The following is a 20193-nucleotide window of genomic DNA, read 5'->3' on the forward strand; positions in this document are numbered from 1 at the left end:
TTATCTACTCTTTCTATTGGAATCAGGGTTAAAAATGACCTGAGTTCATCTTAGTGTGATTTCTGCTTACTGCAAACAAGAAGAGGGAAAACTGGTATATATTTAAAACATTTATAACCTATTTATAATCCACAGATCTATGTGGGTAACAATAAAAAGCATTCAGAAAGTAAAATATTAAATTTAACAGAACAGACAAAACATAAAAAGCCAGTATTGATGTCTTAAAATCAGTACACTAGAGTTAAAATAATAGAGACAATTGAATAGTGCCTTTAAATTTCAAAAAATTAAATATTCAGAAAAGGCTGAGGTGCTATCAAGATTACAATTTCCTTAAAGAGCTGTTCTGATCGAAATCTTGAGTAAACTACTGCAAACTAATTGTTTGCAGAAAGTTTTTTTTTAACAATCCTCCAGAGACAGTGATTACGAAAGAGAGTTCCACAGGCATGAATTGGTGATAGAAAAGTTTCTATCACGGTCTTGGCGAGATAAGCTGCTTTTGCCAAGGAGATATAAAATAAATTCTTCCCTACAGAGGGCAATGGACAAGACAGTCTGTAGATTTTTTAAGAGTGCACTGCTGAAGACCTCTAGGTCATCAGAGTTTAAGGTGTTGTGCATCAGAAATAAGACCTTAAATTTGATAAACACATAGACTAGAGAAAAAAAGCTAGGATCAGTGTGATATGATCATGCAAATTGGTTCCAGTTAAAACTTTCACAGCAGCATTTTGGAAAGTTTGCAATGTGCAAATAGTGGTGTTTGGCAGGTCTAGAGAGAGAGAATTAGAATAATCCAGTACTGTAAAAATCAAGGCCCTTAATGCTGCACAGAAGTCTTTGGTAATAAAAGGCCTAAGTCTGAAGATGCAATTTGAAAAATTTTACAACATTTTTTACCTGAGGGCTTAGTGACATAGATGGATCAGGAAATAAAACTCAAGTTACGTACCTGTATAAAAATGTTAACCTGATAGCCTTCAAAGCAAAAACATTAGGTATATCATTAGAGATGAAATGACCCAGAATCATCATCTCTAATTTACAATATTTAGAGCAAGCTTGTTGTCATGAAACCGGTACCTAATGGTAGCCAAACAGATGGAAACATTTTTAAAGACATCAGCAAAGGTAAAAATAGGCAATATACTACATCCATGAGGAACAATATAAATATTGAAAAGCATGGCAGAATGGGCAGAGCCCTGCAGAACTCCTGTCTTTAAAGAAAAGTTATGGGGAAAGGAATTATCAAGAGAAATATGTTGTGAATGATCTTCTAAATGTGAAGTAAACCACTTAAGTACAACAGAGGAGTTATCGAGAACATTTAAGTGATATAGCAAGAGGCTATAATCTATGGTGTCAATCTTGTTTTATAATGCCTCCTGTAAAACCACTGATGTTACCCTGGGATCTCAACGTGGTTCTTACTCAACCAGTGAGACCCTTTGAGTCCATAGATCAATCTAAAATACCTAAATTTCTAATAGTCACTTCTATCAGAAGAGTCTGTGATCTTCAGGCATTAATAACATCCACCATACACAGAATTTTTATTTTTTTATTTTTTATTTTTTTTAAGTTTTGTATGTGTATCCAAAATTTAAATCACTATAGTCTATTCTTCATGGTCTACCACGGTAGACATGAAGAATACATTACTGTGGTTTAAATGTTTTGTTCCAAAAACACACTTTTTTTGGCTGTCAAAGCTGAACCATACACTATCATGGTGTTTGCAAGCAGCCTACATTTGTTGCAGTTTTTTTTTATACTTCCTTAACCAATTTCCCAAGCTGGGTACATTATCTGGTTTAAACAGGACACCAAACCCACCTCACCAATAACAGGTCAGATGTAGCTTGGGATGTCCTTCATTACCATACTTAAGAACTGCTATGCTGGGTCAGACTAAAGGTCCATCAGATCCACCATCAGTGACCAATTCAGGGCACAAGGGCTTAGCAGAATCCCAAATAATAGATTCCATGCTGCTTACACCCAGGAATAAGCACTGTTTTTTCCCCAAGTCTTATCTGGTTAATAGTATGGCCTTTTCCTCCAGGAACTTGTCCAGACCTTTTTTTAAACCAAGCTATGCTATCTGCTTTTACCATATTCTTCAGCAATGAATTCCAAAGCTTAATTGTGTGTTGAGTGAAAAAGTTTTTCTTAGATTTGTTTTTCAGTGTGCTACTTAGTAATTTCATGAAGTGTACCCTAGTCTTTGTATTTGTTGGAAGAGTAAACAACCATTTTACCCATTCCAGTCCAATCATGTTTCCCCTCAGCTGTCTCTTCTCCAAACTGGAGAGCCCTAACCTCTAGCTTTTCTTCATAGGGAAGCCATTAGATTCCCTTTATCATTTTGGTTGCCCTTCTCTGTACCTTTTCTAATTCCACTAGTTTGTCACTTTGCCCTGTTATATCTTCATGTGTATTGGAACAATTATCTCCTAATTGGAGAGGAGGTAATTTTGACAGCCGCCTCTTACGTGCAGAACAGCGATGGATTCACCGTCTGCAAACAGTAGAGCCTGATGGGCTCAACTCCGCATTAGAATTACAAGTCTTTCTGTGAATGACTATGATCTCTCTTTTTTGACAGCCTTGAATATCCAGCATAGCGATTTGCAGAGCCGTCAGGCTCATTATGTGATTAACATCGATTTCATTCACAAATTAGTTTTCATTAAGACCGCTTGTTTGACGGCAGCATCGTGATGACGTCATCACGTGCAGGAAAGCGCGGGCTTTTTAAAGATCTAAGGCGTCCAGGGTTCTTCTGTCCCGAGTTGCTGAATAAACTTCAGAGACATTCGTGTCCATTGGAAAGGTCTGTGATGCTGCACTCATGCAAAGCTAAGTATCCACTTTGATTTCATCAGCTTGTAAAATTCGTTTTTGTCCTTTTCTGTTTCTATAGCATCTGCCGTGACAATGTTTACATAAATTACTCCTGAGGAAGCGATTTTCATCGCGAAACACCGGCCGTTGTCGGGTGTCATTGTTTGACATTTCGGGGCATATGATGCATATTATTTCTAAACGGGACTTAGAAGGCATTTGCAGTTACACCTAGCTGATACAAAAACAGTTGATTTACCACCTTGCCGCAAATGACGGGGTGTCATTGTTTGACATTTCGGGGCATATGATGCATATTATTTCTAAACGGGACTTAGAAGGCATTTGCAGTTACACCTAGCTGATACAAAAACAGTTGATTTACCACCTTGCCGCAAATGACGAGTAGTCCGGACGGCAAGTGTATTCACTGCCGTTGTCTGGCTTGCTGATGCGGTTACAAATTCAAAGCAAAATACAATACATTTTTTGAAATTTTGTTTGATGACAGCACATTGAAGATACGGTTCACACTACAGGATACTTGTTTTTTTTGTTGTATACGATTTGATTGACAAAACAAGTGCTTTGGTTCTTTATTTTTTGGCTTGTTACACATTGGAACCTATGGCAGGGACGGATGCCCTTAAAACACTCAGTTTCTCCGAAGCTGAAATTCAGACATTATTATCAAAACCTTCCATTTTCTCAACAACAGTAGGTCCAGTAGATTCAGACCTCTGGACCACCTACAATAAATTAAATCATCGATTGATAAGAACCATATTACATGCAGAAACTCTGTTAGAGTACTGCCGTCAACAGAGGATACCATGGGGCCTACGGATTTTGAAGTCTCCACATTTATATAATGAGGATCCAGATTTTTTGATAAGTTGGAACGCGATTTTGAACAAATGTAGTTTAGACCTGATGGTATTAATTATCAAGACAGCACAAGTCAAAGAATCTGAAGTTCAATCTGAGATTGATAGCATTCAGGAACAGCTGGCCAGTTCCACTACTTTGGAAAATTACACTGAAAAACTTAAGAACACCAATGATCAATTGGATAAGTTTAAGGCTGATCTCAAAAAACTTAAATTGGAAAAACTACAAAGAGACGAAAGAGATTACACTACAGGATACGTTTATCCTTGGATGGACGAAAAAGCAAAGAAAAGACCCAACAGAGTCACGTTTGACTCAAGTAGTGACAGCTCTTCAGGGGAGGAAGTGACCTCTAGTGCCAACGCAACACCAACAGCAGCTGGAAACACTTTTTTAGGACGAGGTCGAGGATCCCGTCGACGTCCACGGGCGCGAGGAAGCCGATGGGCCGACGAATCCTACCAGAACAGACAAACCCGGTCTCAGACACATCAGACTCACTAATTTTGAACCTATCCACGCTTCAATTGACAACACAGCAGACTTCGCTTCTTGAAAAAGGACTATCCTTCATTCCCACACCGAAAGCTGATTTATTACAACTGGAAATCGCTTTATTTAAATTTACACGTAAATTATACATAAAACATTATTTTGTGGAAACACCATCTGGATGTGATACATCTATTTTGCGAAACAAGTCTAAGTGGTTCCCACCTGGTCCTGTTGACCCCATCATATACACTTTTTATCAAACTACACTACGTGATCTACGTGCTGCCTTCACCATAGATCGGTCTTACACAAATTTGACACAACTGGATATTCAGGCCATGAAAGATCTACAAAATAACCACCAATTAATCATCAAACCTGCTGACAAAGGCGGTAAAATTGTGATTATGGACCGCAATCAATATCAAGCAGAGGCTCTCAGACACAATTTTACACACCTTTACAAGAAGATCCCACAGCCCTAATTTTACAATCCATTGAACAGCTGGTACAAAGAGGATCGGATCAAGGTTTTTTGACCACACAGGAGACCAATTTTTTGGTGAATAAATTTTCTGTCATTCCAGTCTTTTATCACTTACCCAAGATACATAAAAATTCTCAACAACCACCTGGAAGGCCAATTGTCTCCAGTAAAGGTTCGTTACTTGAACCATTGTCTCGATTTATTGATTTTTTCTTGGCACCATTTGTAGTGATACAAGACTCATACATCAGAGATTCTCAGCAAGTGATTCAATTTTTTGATTCATTCAATGACGACACATCAAATTTATTACTAGTGACCCTGGACGTTGAAGCATTATATACCAGCATCCCCCAGGATGAAATGATATTGATAGCCACTAAATTCTTTGAGGACAGACCTCAGCCGCATAGGATTCCCAGCAGTTTTTTGACAGCTTTATTGGAGATTGCCTTGACACAGAATTTTTTCGCATTTGAAGGGGCATTTTACCAACAGACCTGTGGCACAGCCATGGGTGCCACTATGGCACCTGATCTGGCCAATCTTTATATGGCAGTTTTTGAAACCAGCTGGATTTACAATAATAATCCTTTTAATCAATATATAAAAACCTGGAAACGATACATTGATGATATATTGATTTTTTGGCAAGGTACAGAGTCTCTGTTCCAAGAATTTTTGCTTTGGCTGAATGGGCGTAATAGTCATCTTCATTTTACTTCTGACATTAGCCCCACAGTGATACATTTTTTGGACATAACAATTGTCAAGAGACCTTCAGGTTTTGAAACTTCTATTTATAGAAAACCAGTTTCTTCTAACACTTTTCTACACTTTACCAGCGCACATCCACGTGCTCTCAAAGAAAATTTGCCAGTAAGTCAATTCTTTAGGTTAAGAAGATTATGTACTTCGATGGAGGATTTTCGTCATCAGGCTACATCACTCACAGATCGATTTCTTAAAAGAGGATACCCTACACGCTGTGTCAAGCGAGCCTTGACTCGGGCTAGATTTACCAATAGAGATTGGTTATTTCTACCACGAAGGTTGGACCCTCCTGACACACTCACTTGCGTGTTGCCATACTCTTCGATGACTTCAACCATGAAACAGATCATGTTTAATAATTGGCACATATTACAAAAACATTTTGAGTTCACTGAGGTTCCTAGATTTGCTTTTACTAGGAGTTCCAATATTAAAGATCTACTAGTTCACTCTGTTCCATTATGATTAAGACATCTGCCATACATTTCACTCGTGTGAATTTTACTTTTGTGTTGAAAAACTTCACAGACTGCCGTTCCACAGGGGTTATCTACGTGATACAGTGCCCCTGTAATTTGTTATACATAGGCAAGACCAAACGAGCACTCAAGACCAGGCTCATTAAGCACCGGTCATGCATTTCAACAGGCCGGTTATCTGCTCCATTAACTCCCCACTGTATGGCTTTTCAACATACTTTTGAACATCTGAAGGTTTGTGTATTGGAACAACGGGACTTAGAAGGCATTTGCAGTTACACCTAGCTGATACAAAAACAGTTGATTTACCACCTTGCCGCAAATGACGAGTAGTCCGGACGGCAAGTGTATTCACTGCCGTTGTCTGGCTTGCTGATGCGGTTACAAATTCAAAGCAAAATACAATACATTTTTTGAAATTTTGTTTGATGACAGCACATTGAAGATACAGTTCACACTACAGGATACTTGTTTTTTTGGTTGTATACGATATCTTCATGTTCACCATGACTTGAAATCATCACCATCAAATATATTTTCCAGCATGGGTATCGTCTCATCATCCTTCTCAGTAAATACTAAAGCAAATAATTCATAATCATGTTGATGCAATATTGGGCACTAAAGTCAACCCACCACTGAACATGGTTCCTCCAACTGAATATTATCGCAGTTCTAAGCAGGAAGAACAACAGAAGCAGCAAAAAAAAGGAAAAGGTCTTTAAAGCGGTCAGGTTAGGAAAAGAGAAGCTCGTAAAATCGAGCATCCGTTTTTCTTATCTGCTTACAGCAATGTCTCCTGGGCGCTCGATGCTATGGACATGCTAGGGATGCACAATTTATCCCTACCGCGTCCTTTTAAGCATGGCGGCTCATTTGCCTATTGCATCGAGCGCCCAGGAGAGTTGATTGCACGCATGTTAAAAAAAAATGCGCCTAGTTTGGACGCACATTTTAGCATGTCGGTATTACATTAGCCTGTTAGTCTTTCTGCTATGGCGTTGCCTTCCCTAAGTGCCCCTTTTACGCCTCGATCATATAATGGTGAAAATAACTCCCTCACAGGCTTTCTGCTTTGGACCATATATTCTAGAAAGGGGTCAATATTGAGAGAGAGAATTTTTATGTAATAAGAGTAGTCAATCACTTAACTATCTGGAATGGGTTTTTATTTTCTTTCATTTGCTACTATACAGCCACTATAATTCTAGTAGTTATGAAATGCTAGGAAAGCTTTTGTTGAACATTTTTGGCCACAAATTTAGTAAGACAACTTTTTGGATCTAATGGAGTCTGCATTTTGGTTATTTTTTTAATGCAATTTTGATTCATGAGTACACCATCTAGGTTAGATTAGAGATGAAGAAAGCAATGCAGGAGTATGAAGAGAAATGAAAGGGATACATAATAGTGAAAATGAGTAGAAAGGATGGATGAAGGAAAACTGAACTGGAAAGGCAGTTTTACATTCACGCTTGTACATATTCACATTTGTACCGAAAGACAGTAGTAGCAAGTAAAGTAAAATTGCAGGGTTAAATATGTACATTCCAAGCCAGACAGTGTTTATACCTGTCATGAATGTATTTACTGTTTCTTGATGTTTATACTCTTGACTGTGTTGATTGCAACAGAAGCCTATTTCCTGGAGTGTAGCCAGATGGACTCAGAACGAATGGGTATAGTATGCTCGTGCTAGCAGTTGGAGACGGATCTGACGTCAGCACGGGTATATATACCCCCACAGGAAGCGTAGCAACTTAGTAATTTCCGTCTCCAAAGCAGTTTGGAGAGCCTGCACGCTCGCTGAGCGTGTTTCCAATCTACTTTCTACTTTCTTCTTACTAAATTTCTACTGCAACATCGAGCCCCGCACTCCTGCGGTGATACCCTTGGGGTCCCTCCCCCAGTAGAGTTTCCCGGGGTGATTTCCGTGATCCCCCGGAGGTGTAAGACCTCGGTCCGGTGGCCGAATCGCGGCAGGGACGTAGCCCCCGGGCGAGGCTCGGGCGTGGCGAGCGAGGCGCCTCGGTCCCGGCGTGGACGGGGCAGCGGGTGCATATCCTCAAACGCGGCGGTGAAGGTACTTGCCCTCTCTCCCCGCAGCAGGAGACCGCCCGGGTTCCAGCCGGGAAGCGCCGAGGATCAGGTAAGGCGTACATCTCTTACTTTTGGTCTCCGAGGATCGGCGGCGTGGCCTGTGGGCGGCACGCCGTGGAGGGCGCCATTTTGTGGGCCTTGTTCAGGTATTGAGCGCCCGTGATAGGCGCCTGTTTATGACTAAGCGCATGTTATATACATCATTGTGCGTATATTGCTAACCGCTTATTGCTGAGAGCACATTGAATACCATTGAGCGTGTATTGCTAACCGCTTCTTGCTGAGAGCATATTGAATACCATTGAGCGTGTATTGCTGACCGCTTATTGCTGAGAGCCTATTGAATACCATTGAGCGTGTATTGCTAACCGCTTATTGCTGAGAGCATATTGAATACCATTGAGCGTATATTGCTAACCACATATTGCTGAGAGCATATTGAATATCATTGAGCATCTATTGCTGACCACATATTATTATGCGCCTGTTATATTAAGCGTATATTGCTGCCGCATATTATTGTGCGCCTGTTATAATAAGCGTATATTGCTGCCGCATATTGTTGTGCGCCTGTTCTATTAAGCGTATATTGCTGCCGCATATTATTGTGCACCTGTTCTATTAAGCGTATATTGCTGCCTCATATCATTAAGTGCATACTTTTCAATGGAACAGAACGCCTCAGCGTCTTCAGCGGGGGCGCCTCCTGCCTCCGGCATTAAAGCCCTCGGCCTCTGCTCCGCATGCTAGCTTAGAGCCACGCACAGTGAAGAGCCAGACTCCCTATGTGCCCAATGTGAGGAGGCCGTGGGACCCTCGGGCCAGGACCAGTCTCAGCCACGGTTTGCTGATAGTTCCCCAGGGGCTACCCCGGATTTAGCGGGCAGTCTTGACCAATCTGGAATCCCGGGGGATCTTGTACCCCGGCAATTAGAGACCGCTTCCATTTCCTGGGTGGATCTCTTTAAGGGGATTCATGCCTTTGTACAGATGCAAACGGCTTCCCGTCCAGGCCCTGCGGTTCCTGCTGTTTCTACTGTTCCTGCTGTGGCTGCGACTAAGGCGGCTGCTGTTGCGGTTACGGCTCCAGCGGATCCTGTTCCTGGACCCCTCACGCCTTTATCGTGAGCGGGACCTCCCGCCACTAGACAGTCCGGATCAGTCAGACCAGGAGGTTTCACTGGACGAGTCCGAACTCCCGGACGAAGGGGAACTTCCTTCAGGGATTGAGCCATATAGAACCATGAGGCGGTTCTTTCCTAAAGAGGATCTCTCCGACCTGGTGTCTCAGTGCCTGGCGGAGTTGGATATTACAGGTCCCAGCGCTACAGTAACCTCTGCGCAGAACCCCCTGCTGGAAGGTCTTCGTCCTACAGCCCGCCATTTTCCATTTTTGCAAGCAGCACAACAACTGATAGATTTAGAATGGGCTGCACCAGCGGCTTCAATCAAAGGGGGCCGGGCCCTGACAAGCATGTACCCACTGGCACCGGCTATCCAGGACCTGCTGGCGTGCCCTCAGGTGGACGCCTTGATTAGCGCTGTGGTCAAGCGCACTACCATTCCAGTTGAAGGGGGGGCGGCCCTCAAGGAGCCTCATGACTGGCGACTGGACGCCATTCTGAAACAGACTTTTGAGGTGGCAGCTCTATCTTTGCGGATCGCAACCTGCTGCACAGTGGTGACGCGTTCCTGTTTGTCACAGGTCAGGAACAACGCTCCAGCAGCAGACATGGAGTCAGCTCTCTCGTTCCTCACGGATGCTGCATCAGACCTAGTCCGGACAACAGCCAAGGGGATTTCATCCTCCGTAGCCGCCAGAAGGCAGCTCTGGATCCGGAAATGGTCAGCCGATGCGCCTTCGAAGACACGCCTCACCAGATTGCCCTTTAAGGGCTCTTTCCTGTTTGGCAGCGACCTTGATAAACTGGCCAGCACATGGGGCGCCTCTCCAGTACCTCGACTGCCGGAAGATCGGTTCAGAAGGAACCAGCGCGCCTTTCCAAGGCCCTCCAGGGGTCGAAGCTCCCAGCGCTTCATTCCCTACAGGAGTCGCTACCAGGCACCTCGTCCTCAGGCCCGGAATCAGTCCTTTCGGCCCAAGCAGCGCAAGAGGGGAGCAGGCCCGGGCTCCGGTCCCGGCCGCGCCTCACAATGAGAATCCGCCGATTCATCTGGGGGGCGGAGCCATGTAGCAGTGATAAAGACACATCAGGCAGGATTCATGGTGAAGCGTCTCTTCGGCTCCTGGGGAGCCTGCTCTTTTATTGTAAATGATCACATAGCATTTCATATGATACATACGTCACATATTTTCCTGCTACAATGTTTTCCACCATCAGTGTTTATGCTGACCTTTTACTAAGTAGGCGCAAGTGGGCAGTAGGTGCAAGCGGTCAGCCTGCAGGCAGGGAGGGGGAAGGTCGTGAGGCAGTTGCACTAAACTATCTAGGTGTGAAAGGCAAGTAGGTCATGAACTCTTCTGGGCTGCAGAAGCTTGCACTAGATATGTTTCTTGCAGACTTCCTGTTAGCTGGAAACAGGAAGTCTGTTCATATGCTAAAACTTATTGCGGTCAGAGCATGACATTTTCTTTACACTAAGCGTAGGCCCAAGGAAAACAGTTAGATGTGGCAATGGAGTTTTTCTTTCTCTGACGTGGTTTTCCAGCAGCCTGAAAAGCCAAACTCCTCCCCCACAGAGCCATAGGGGGCAGGTTAATCCTCTTCTACCCCAGATGGGTCGAGATTACATCAGACCAGTGGGTCCTCGCCATCATCCGAGAGGGCTATTATCTGGATTTTCATCACCTCCCTCCGGACAAGTTTGTGGAATCTTCATATCCCATACAGAAGAAGGCAGCATTGGAAGCTACCCTGGCGAGGCTCCTGTCCTTGAAAGCCATCATCCCAGTACCTGCATGGGAAGTGAATTCTGGACACTATTCCATCTATTTCATGGTACCCAAGAAAGGGGGCACCTTTCGGCCTGTACTGGACCTCAAGTCAGTCAATCGATACTTAAGGGTCCCGAGGTTTCGCATGGAAACTCTGCGCTCCGTCAAGACCGCAGTACAGCCAGGAGAATTCCTCACGGCCTTAGACTTGTCGGAAGCCTACCTGCATATCCCGATCCATCCGGATCAACAGCGCTACCTCCACTTCAAGGTTCTAGGATGCCACTTTCAATTCCGGGCTCTGCCCTTCGGGTTGGCCACGTCACCGCGGACCTTCACCAAGGTGGTCGTAGTGGTAGCAGCGGCACTCAGACGGGAAGGAATTCTGGTCCATCCCTACCTAGACGATTGGCTGATCAGGGCGAAATCATGAGAGGAGAGCCATCGGACAACCGACAGAGTGATCGCCCTTCTGGAAAGCTTGGGCTGGGTAATCAACCTCAGCAAGAGCTGCCTACAGCCTTCCCAGTCGCTGGAATACCTGGGAGTACAGTTCGACACCCAGGCAGACACAGTCAAACTCACTACCAAGAGAAGGTTAAAACTTCAGACACGTATCCGGTACTTGATGGGAGCCAGTCGGCCCATAACTTGGGATTATCTGCAGGTTCTCGGTCTCATGGCATCCACCCTGGAAGTGGTACCTTGGGCAAGGGCCCATATGAGACCTCTACAACACTCCCTGCTCTCTCGCTGGAGCCCCCGTCTACGGAACTATTCCACGCACTTACCTCTGCCTGCCAGAGTACGGACCCAGTTACAGTGGTGTTTGCAGTCCAACCACATGATCAGGGGGTCGAAGATGTCCTCCCCCACGTGGACTCTGCTCACCACAGATGCCAGCCTGAGCGGCTGGGGAGCACACTGCGAAGGACTTACCGCACAAGGGCAGTGGAACAGAGAAGAGTCAGCGTGGAACATCAACCGTCTAGAGGCTCGGGCAGTCCGATTGGCATGCCTTCAATTTGCTCACAGACTGCAGAACAGAGCAGTCAGAGTGATGTCCGACAACGCCACCACGGTGGCATACATCAACCGTCAGGGCGGAACCAGAAGCCGACAGGTATCTCTGGAGATCGCCCCACTGATGGCTTGGGCAGAGGCGAATCTTCAGGACATCTCCGCCGTCCACATTGCCGGGAAGGACAACACCATGGCAGACTTCCTCAGCAGAGAAAGCCTAAATTCGGGAGAGTGGCAGCTGTCACCCACAGCCTTCCAGATGATTGTGGATCACTGGGCGATTCCGGACATGGATTTACTGGCGGACAAGTCCAATGCTCAAGTACCCAGATACTTCAGCCGCAAGCGCGACCCGTTCTCACAAGGAATTGATGCCCTGGTTCAGCCATGGCCTCCAGGGACTCTGCTATACGCCTTTCCTCCGTGGCCTCTGCTGGGAGCCATCATCCACCAGATTCAGAAACACCGGGGCCTAGTTCTTCTAGTGGCACCAGACTGGCCAAGAAGACCCTGGTACGCGGACATGAGAAGACTACTGGCGGGGGAGCCTCTTCCCCTGCCTCCTCTCAGGGACCTTCTACGTCAAGGTCCCATCCTTCACGAGGATCCAGCTCAATTCTCTCTTACGGTCTGGCCATTGAGAGGGCTAGACTGAAGAAAAGAGGTTACTCGGAGCCCGTGATAGATACACTCCTCCGAGCTCGCAAGTTTTCCACATCCCTCACCTACGTAAGGATCTGGAGAGTATTTGAAGCATGGTGCGACACTCATGGCACCAATCCACATGCGACCACAATCCCTATTGTGTTCCTGCAAGATGGATTTCAGAAGGGTCTCTCCCTCAGCTCCATCAAGGTTCAGGTGGCTGCACTGTCTTGCTACGGTCCCAGGAGGGATGGCAAGACCATTGCCAAGCACCCAGATGTTTCTCGCTTCCTGAAAGGAGTCAAGCATATTCGTCCGCCACTGAAGTGGCCTGTGCCCTTATGGAACCTCAACCTTGTTTTGGATTTCCTCGCGGGATCCGCCTTCAGACCCCTTCGGGGCCTGTCTCTCCATTCTCTAACCTTGAAGATGGTGTTCTTGCTGGCGGTGTGCTCAGCACGCCGAATCTCAGAGCTACAAGCACTGTCCTGCCGTGATTCCTTTATTAGAATCACTCCCGAGGCTATCCATCTTCGGACGGTTCCCTCCTTTCTACCTAAAGTGGTTTCACAGTTTCATCTTAACCAAACCATATCCTTCCCTACCACGGCGGGTTTGAAGAAATCTGAAGAAGGGCGTTTATTACGCCATCTCGACATTGGCAGATTACTGCCCAGATATCTGGAAGTGACACAAGAAGTGCGAAAGACGGACCATCTGTTCGTCCTGCATAGCGGAAAGAAACAAGGTGAAGCGGCCTCGCGGCCCACCATCGCCCGCTGGATTAAAGAAGTTATCCGAGCAGCTTACGTAGAGGCTGGGAAATCTCCATCTCTACAGCTCAAGGCTCATTCTACCAGAGCACAAGCAGAATCCTGGGCAGAATCCAGGATGCTGTCGCCTGCAGAAATATGTAAAGCGGCGACATGGTCCTCCCTCCATACCTTCTCCAGGTTCTACCGTCTGGATGTCCAGGCCAGGGAGGACACAGCATTTGCGAGGGCAGTACTACATGGTCCTCAGGCAGCCTCCCGCCCAGGCTGGGAGTAAAGCTTTTGTACATCCCATTCGTTCTGAGTCCATCTGGCTACACGCCAGGAAATGTTGAGATTACTTACCTGATAATCTCCTTTTCCTTAGTGTAGACAGATGGACTCAGCATCCCGCCCAGCTGCCTGTGTACATGGGTTTCACCGATTCAAGGTAAGCCATGTCACCTGTTTCCATAAGAGCGTACACTCTACCAGGTGTCCACGCCTTCCGGTTGTGAATGCTGGCGGTCTCCAGCTACTATCAATCAGTCAGAGGAATCCTGTTTCACTATTTCACTGAGCGTCAGTACACACATCCATAACAGCTTTTGCAAGGAAGATTACTAAGTTGCTACGCTTCCTGTGGGGGTATATATACCCGTGCTGACGTCAGATCCGTCTCCAACTGCTAGCACGAGCATACTATACCCATTCGTTCTGAGTCCATCTGTCTACACTAAGCAAAAGGAGATTATCAGGTAAGTAATCTCAACATTTTATTTTTTTGTTTCCAAAGTATAAATGTAACATGAATAGTTTGTGTGACCACAGGGAAAGATTTTTTTTTTAATATACGAGAATAATACAAAGTGCATACCTTTTATTATAAAACATGTAAAATTGACAGTCTTTGGACCAGCAAAAGGATTTGTAATTCAGACCAACAGTGGAAGGTTTAGAGACAAAAAAATAGGATGCAGGTCATTTTCAGGAATCTAGGAATTAGGGTTCCTTTTAAAAGTCCAGGTGAGTAGATATATCTGCAGCCTATACCAGAGTATGGCCATAGTTTCTGGCATTAATGCCTAAATAATACAGATTGGATACTGTGTTCCTTAATCATGTTTCTCCTGTCTCTTACCATGCATAGACTGTAACTTTTAAACAGGCACCTGGATGCACATGTGCACACATTTGCCGGCTCCACCCAGGCACACGGCTGTTTTATAACATACATGCATATATGCGCATGTGGTATAAAATAGGCTGAGTGCACGCACATATGCATGCAATTTTAAGCGGGCATGCACCTATGCATGCAAATGCCACTTCTACCACATAAGTGGAGAGATTTTAAAAGCCACGCAATTGGCCATTTTCCCAGTTCATTCCCAGTTTGCCTAGGTAAGCGATAGGATCCCCCACCACTTAAAAAGCATCCCTCCTCCCCTGTTAGCCCCAACCCTTAAAAACGCACAGAATTTTTTGAAAATTTTTTTGTTTGGTTTATAACTTACACGCTATCCATAGCAGAAGTAAAGTTACATAGCAGGGGGGACCCTGGTGCGCACTTGTGTGTGTAATTATTTAGCCACTGATTTAAATGTGAAATCCAGGAACGCCCATGTGCTGCCCAGACAACGCCTAGGCCCTGTCCCTTTCTTATAAAAGTATTTCTGTGCGCGCAGTAGGAGATACACAGTATCCGGGTGGCTTTTAAAATCCACTCAGCATGCGTTGGCCCGACATATTTGCATATCTCCTGGTTTTGGCACACGCCATACTTTTAGATTTCACCTTATACTGTTAAAGCACAGTGTAATGTTGTTTATTCCTTGTTTTAGTGGATACAATAGAGAGGCCTGTACAACTCAAAGCCTTAGAATCAGACGTGTCTTCTCAATTCTTCTTCTCACCTCCTGCCACAAGAACCAGGCGGAAGCATGTACCCAGTCTTTCAGAGATTGGAAAGGTAAGAACTACTTGAAATAATTGCTGAATTTGTCTTTTTTTTTTAATAACTCTTTATTTAAAGACACAAAAAAGCAGCAGCATCAACATAAAATTATATTTTAAAGAATAATGATATAATCTGTATATCCACAAAAAAGTTACATATCTGTTCTGTAGTATATATACATTTCTCACAGGACAAGCAAGATGGTAGTCCTCACATATGGGTAACATCATCAGGATGGAGCCCAATCACGGAAAACTTCTGTCAAAGTTTCCAGAACTTTGACTGGGCCCCTACTGGTCATGCCCAGCATGGTACCAAGCCAGCAGGGGACCCCTTCAGTCTTCTTTTTTCCGCGCAGCAATAGCCTCGCGGTTTAGGAGCTCTGAAGAGATCCCTGACAGGAATTTTCCTCACAGAGTTAATTAAATTTAAACTGCCCCACAGGGGTCCCTCCTCTAACTTTTCTCAGACCGCGGTACTCCGGTAAGTTTTTCACCGTTTTTCGTCGATTACCATCGAGTTTGGTCCTCGCGGCCTACTGGCCGTTGACCGTACTGCGGCTCGATTTTTCTTTGGCCATGGCGTCGGGGTTTCGTCAGTGCCCGGACTGTACTCGCACCATGTCTATCACAGACCCTCATGGAGTCTGTGTAATGTGTTTAGGCCGTGAGCATGATGTCCTGACTTGCACCAAATGTGCCCTCATGACACCAAAAAGTCGCAAAGCCAGAATGGAGAAGATGGGACTCCTTTTCCGTGCTCACACCCCGACGCTGTCCATCGCATCAACGTCATCAGAACCGGCACCATCGAAGTCTCACCAGCATCGACAACCGACCGGTGACCGCTGGCCATCGACTCCCGTTTCTCCCCCTCAAGATTGAGGGGATCATAGGGAGAAACATCGCCATCAGCATCGTAAGTCTCGGACCGTCGAGGGAGCGAAATCATCGACCTCGCCACCGTCCGAGCCACTATCGAAGAAGCCCCATCCAGGAACGGCACAGACCATTCCTGCGACCGGTACATCGAGGCCACCCTCACCCAATCGGGGTTTGGGAGTCGCGATTCTGCCTGTAAAGGTGGTCCCTGCGGCTGTGCCTCAGCCTCCCTATTCCATCACGGAGCCGGGGCTGCTTGCAACCAGGTCTCCGGGAAGAACTGGACCGGCTGGTCCAGGAGGCCATCGACAAGGCAATGCAACGACTCCAGGTTCCACAGACACCGGCACAGAGAGTGGAACCGGTCACCGACCCGATTCCAGCAGCGCTAGCACCGCTGCTATCCCGGATGGAGGCGCTCAAGACCGCCCTTCCACCGGTGATTCCCGGGTCTCCAGTGTGCTCCCCGTTGACAGCTTCATCGGGAGGAGAAACACCGTTCCGCATTCCTCCTTTGGGGGTATTGCCTCAGCCATCGATGCCATGTCGTCCCTTGCCACCAATTCATTCATCGGGTGCGATACACACATCGGCACCATCGATGCCTTCAGTGCTGGCACCGGTGCCCCCGATGATTCCTTCGATTTTCTCGGAGCCTCAGCCGGGCCCTTCGGATATCCAACCCCCTTCTCGTCCTACAGGTCTGCCTGCTGATCCTTATGACACCTGGGTTGATGATATTTCCACAGACTCCGAAGACTTACCTTCACCTCCCTCTCCTACTGAAAGTAGAAAGCGTTCTCCTCCAGAGGACCTTTCTTTCATTAATTTTGTGAAGGAAATGTCGGAATTGGTCCCTTTTTAGCTTCAGACAGAGCAGGATGATAGGCACCAGATGATGGAGCTTCTCCAGTTCCTGGATGCCCCTAAAGTGATCACTTCTATTCCCATTCATCAAGTTCTTCGTGACCTCCTCAAAAAGAACTGGGAAAACCCTGGATCCATTGCCCCAGTACACAGAAAGGCTGACACTACCTATCTAGTACAGTCAGTCCCTGGCTTTCAAAAATCTCAGTTCGACCACCACTCAGTTGTGGTAGAATCGGCTCAAAAGAAAGCAAAAAGGACGAAGCCTAGCTCCTCTACCCCTCCTGTTAAGGAACACAAGTTCCTAGACAATATTAATCGACAGGGTCGATTAATATTGTCTAGGAACTTGTGATACAACAGGGTCATTTTCAAGCAAATACAGGACTTCTCTGAAACCCTGCCTGACCAATTCCAAGAACATCTTCAAATCCTTGCCAACAAAGGGGTTTGAGGCAGGAAAGCATGAGGTAAGAACAGCTTACGATATCTTCGACACCTCCACTAGAGTATCTGCAACTGCCATTTCGGCAAGACGCTGGGCCTGGCTCAAGTCTTCTGACCTTCGCCCAGAAGTACAAGACAGGCTCTCTGACCTGCCCTGTATAGGAGATAATCTGTTCGGTGAACAGATTCTGCAAATAGTGGCTGAATTAAAGGACCATCATGAGACCCTCAAACAGCTCTCATCGATACCTTCCGACTTCCCCTCTAGACAGCCCTTCAAGAAGGACTCTAAGAAGTCATTCTTCCACCCAAGGAAATACTATCCTCCACCACCAAGGTCCTGAATTATGAGGCCTTATCAAAAACCTCAGCCTCGCCAGCCCCGGAAGCAAAAGCCACAAGCAGCTCCCCAGCCGGGGCCTGCTTCAGGTTTTTGACTTTCCCTTGGAGAGCAGCAGCCTGATTCCTCTGCCAAGCATACCAGTGGGAGGTCAATTGTGCCACTTTCACGGCATGTGGCAATCAATCACAACCGACCAATGGGTGCTAGCAATCATTGCTCAGGGTTACCACCTAAACTTTCTTGCTCTTCCACCGGACTCACCACCTCTACAAGCGTGGAGAGTAACCGACCACTCTGTCCTTCTGGAGCAGGAGGTTTCCCTTCTTCTCCAGTTAAGAGCAATAGAACCCGTCCCACTTTCACAACAAGGCCTAGGGTTCTATTCCCGGTACTTTTTGATCCCCAAAAAATCCAGGGGGCTTTGTCCAATTCTGGACCTAGGTGCCCTCAACAAGTACCTCCAGCGGGAAAAGTTCAAGATGGTAACCTTGGGCTCGCTTCTACCTCTTCTACAAAGAGGAGACTGGCTCTGCTCTCTGGACCTCCAGGTCGCATACACCCACATTGCGATATCTCCAGCTCATCGCAAGTACCTCAGGTTTTTAGTAGGCCCAAAGCACTATCAATACCGAGTGCTTCCATTCGGCCTAGCATCGGCACCACAAGTCTTTACCAAATGTCTCGTAGTTGTCGCAGCTTTTCTCAGGAAAGAAGGTGTGCACGTCTACCCCTATCTAGACGACTGGTTAATCAGAGCCCCAACCCAGCAAGCCACTCGATCGTCCCTGGATTTGACCCTACACACTCTAATTTCTCTAGGATTTCTCGTCAATTACGAGAAATCCTATTTAGTCCCATCTCAAACCTTGTCGTTCATTGGGGCAGACTTGGACACCTTGCAGGCAAAAGCCTTTCTATCTCAACAACGAGTGCAAACCCTTGTGTCCCTCGCTCACCAGTTACAGTCTCAGTATACAGCAACAGCTCGGCAATTCCTTGTCCTTCTCGGACACATGGCGTCCTCAGTCCATGTCACACCAATGGCCCGCCTGGCCATGAGGCTCATGCATTGGACTCTGAGGTCACAATGGATTCAAGCTACTCAGCCTCTGTCGACCATTGTCCACATCACCGGCGCACTCCGTCTGTCTCTCGCCTGGTAGAAAGATCAGAACAATCTCCTCCAGGGGCTGCCCTTTCACCTACCAGATCTTCAACTCATTCTCACCACCGACGCTTCCAACCTCGTGTGGAGAGCCCATGTGAACGATCTACAGACACAAGGATCTTGGTCTCCAGAGGAAGCCAAACACCAGATAGATTTCCTGGAGCTTCGAGCGATGCGATATGCTCTCAGAGCTTTTCAGGATTGCCTATCAAATCACGTCATCCTGATTCAGACGGACAACCAGGTGGCCATGTGGTACATCAACAAGTAAGGAGGCACAGGCTCCTTCCTTCTGTGTCAGGAAGCTGCGCAGATTTGGGCGGAAGCGCTCTCCCACTTGATGTACCTCAGGGCCACCTATTTGCAGGGAGTGCACAATGTCTTGGCAGACAAACTGAGTCGTGTCTTCCAACCGCACGAGTGGTCTCTCAACCCCTCAGTAGCAACCTTCCTCTTCCAGCATTGGGGTTATCCCCAAATAGACCTCTTTGCGTCCCCTCAGAACCACAAAGTGGACAATTACTGCTCCCTCATTCGGAGCGAGCGCTCTCAGCCCAGAGATGCATTCTCCCTCTCGTGGGCAACCGGTCTGCTTTATGCATTCCCTCCACTTTCTCTTTTTTAGAAGACTCTCGTGAAGCTCCGTCAGGACAAGGGAACTTGATCCTGATAGCACCTCACTGGCCATGCCAAGTGTAGTTTCCCATACTCCAGGATCTCTCCATCCGCAGGCACATTCCCTTGGGAACGGACCCGTATCTGATCACTCAGAACCCCAGGGGGACCCATCCAGTGCTGCCAAGCTCATCTCACATCTCACTGATGCCAAGCTCCGCAGGGGCCTCCCCGAACGCCTCCACCAGCATCGAGGGAACCTAACAAACTGCCGCCCCCCCCCTCGAAATCGCCTGCAAACCAGCAGCACAGGCCTCAGAAAGGCCTCCTTTCAGCAGCACCACCCATCTTGAAGCAAAGCCAGCACCTGACAAGCGAAGCCAGCCCCCTGACGTCAGAGGAGGGGCCGGGTGAGTGGTGTTTAAATTTAAACTCACCCCAGGCGCTGCGCACCGTGCGCTGAAGGATCGCATCCAAAGGAGCATGCCCCTTTGTGCGCCCCTTCGCGCAGCCC

The 20193-nt window shown here is 46.6% G+C and overlaps 1 protein-coding gene across 2 annotated transcripts in view; it reads left to right on the forward strand.

Annotated features, from left to right (window-relative positions):
* The window catches only part of AHCTF1 (AT-hook containing transcription factor 1), a 564884-nt gene that overhangs the window by 533182 nt on the left and 11509 nt on the right, over nt 1–20193 (forward strand). For both annotated transcript variants that reach the window (XM_029593945.1, XM_029593946.1), the window contains exon 34: nt 15243–15370. In XM_029593945.1, the coding sequence (XP_029449805.1) occupies nt 15243–15370 (128 nt within the window). The remainder of the gene's footprint in view (nt 1–15242; nt 15371–20193) is intronic.

Source organism: Rhinatrema bivittatum, chromosome 3 (genome assembly GCF_901001135.1).
Source record: "Rhinatrema bivittatum chromosome 3, aRhiBiv1.1, whole genome shotgun sequence".
Classification (NCBI taxonomy): Eukaryota; Metazoa; Chordata; class Amphibia; order Gymnophiona; family Rhinatrematidae; genus Rhinatrema; species Rhinatrema bivittatum.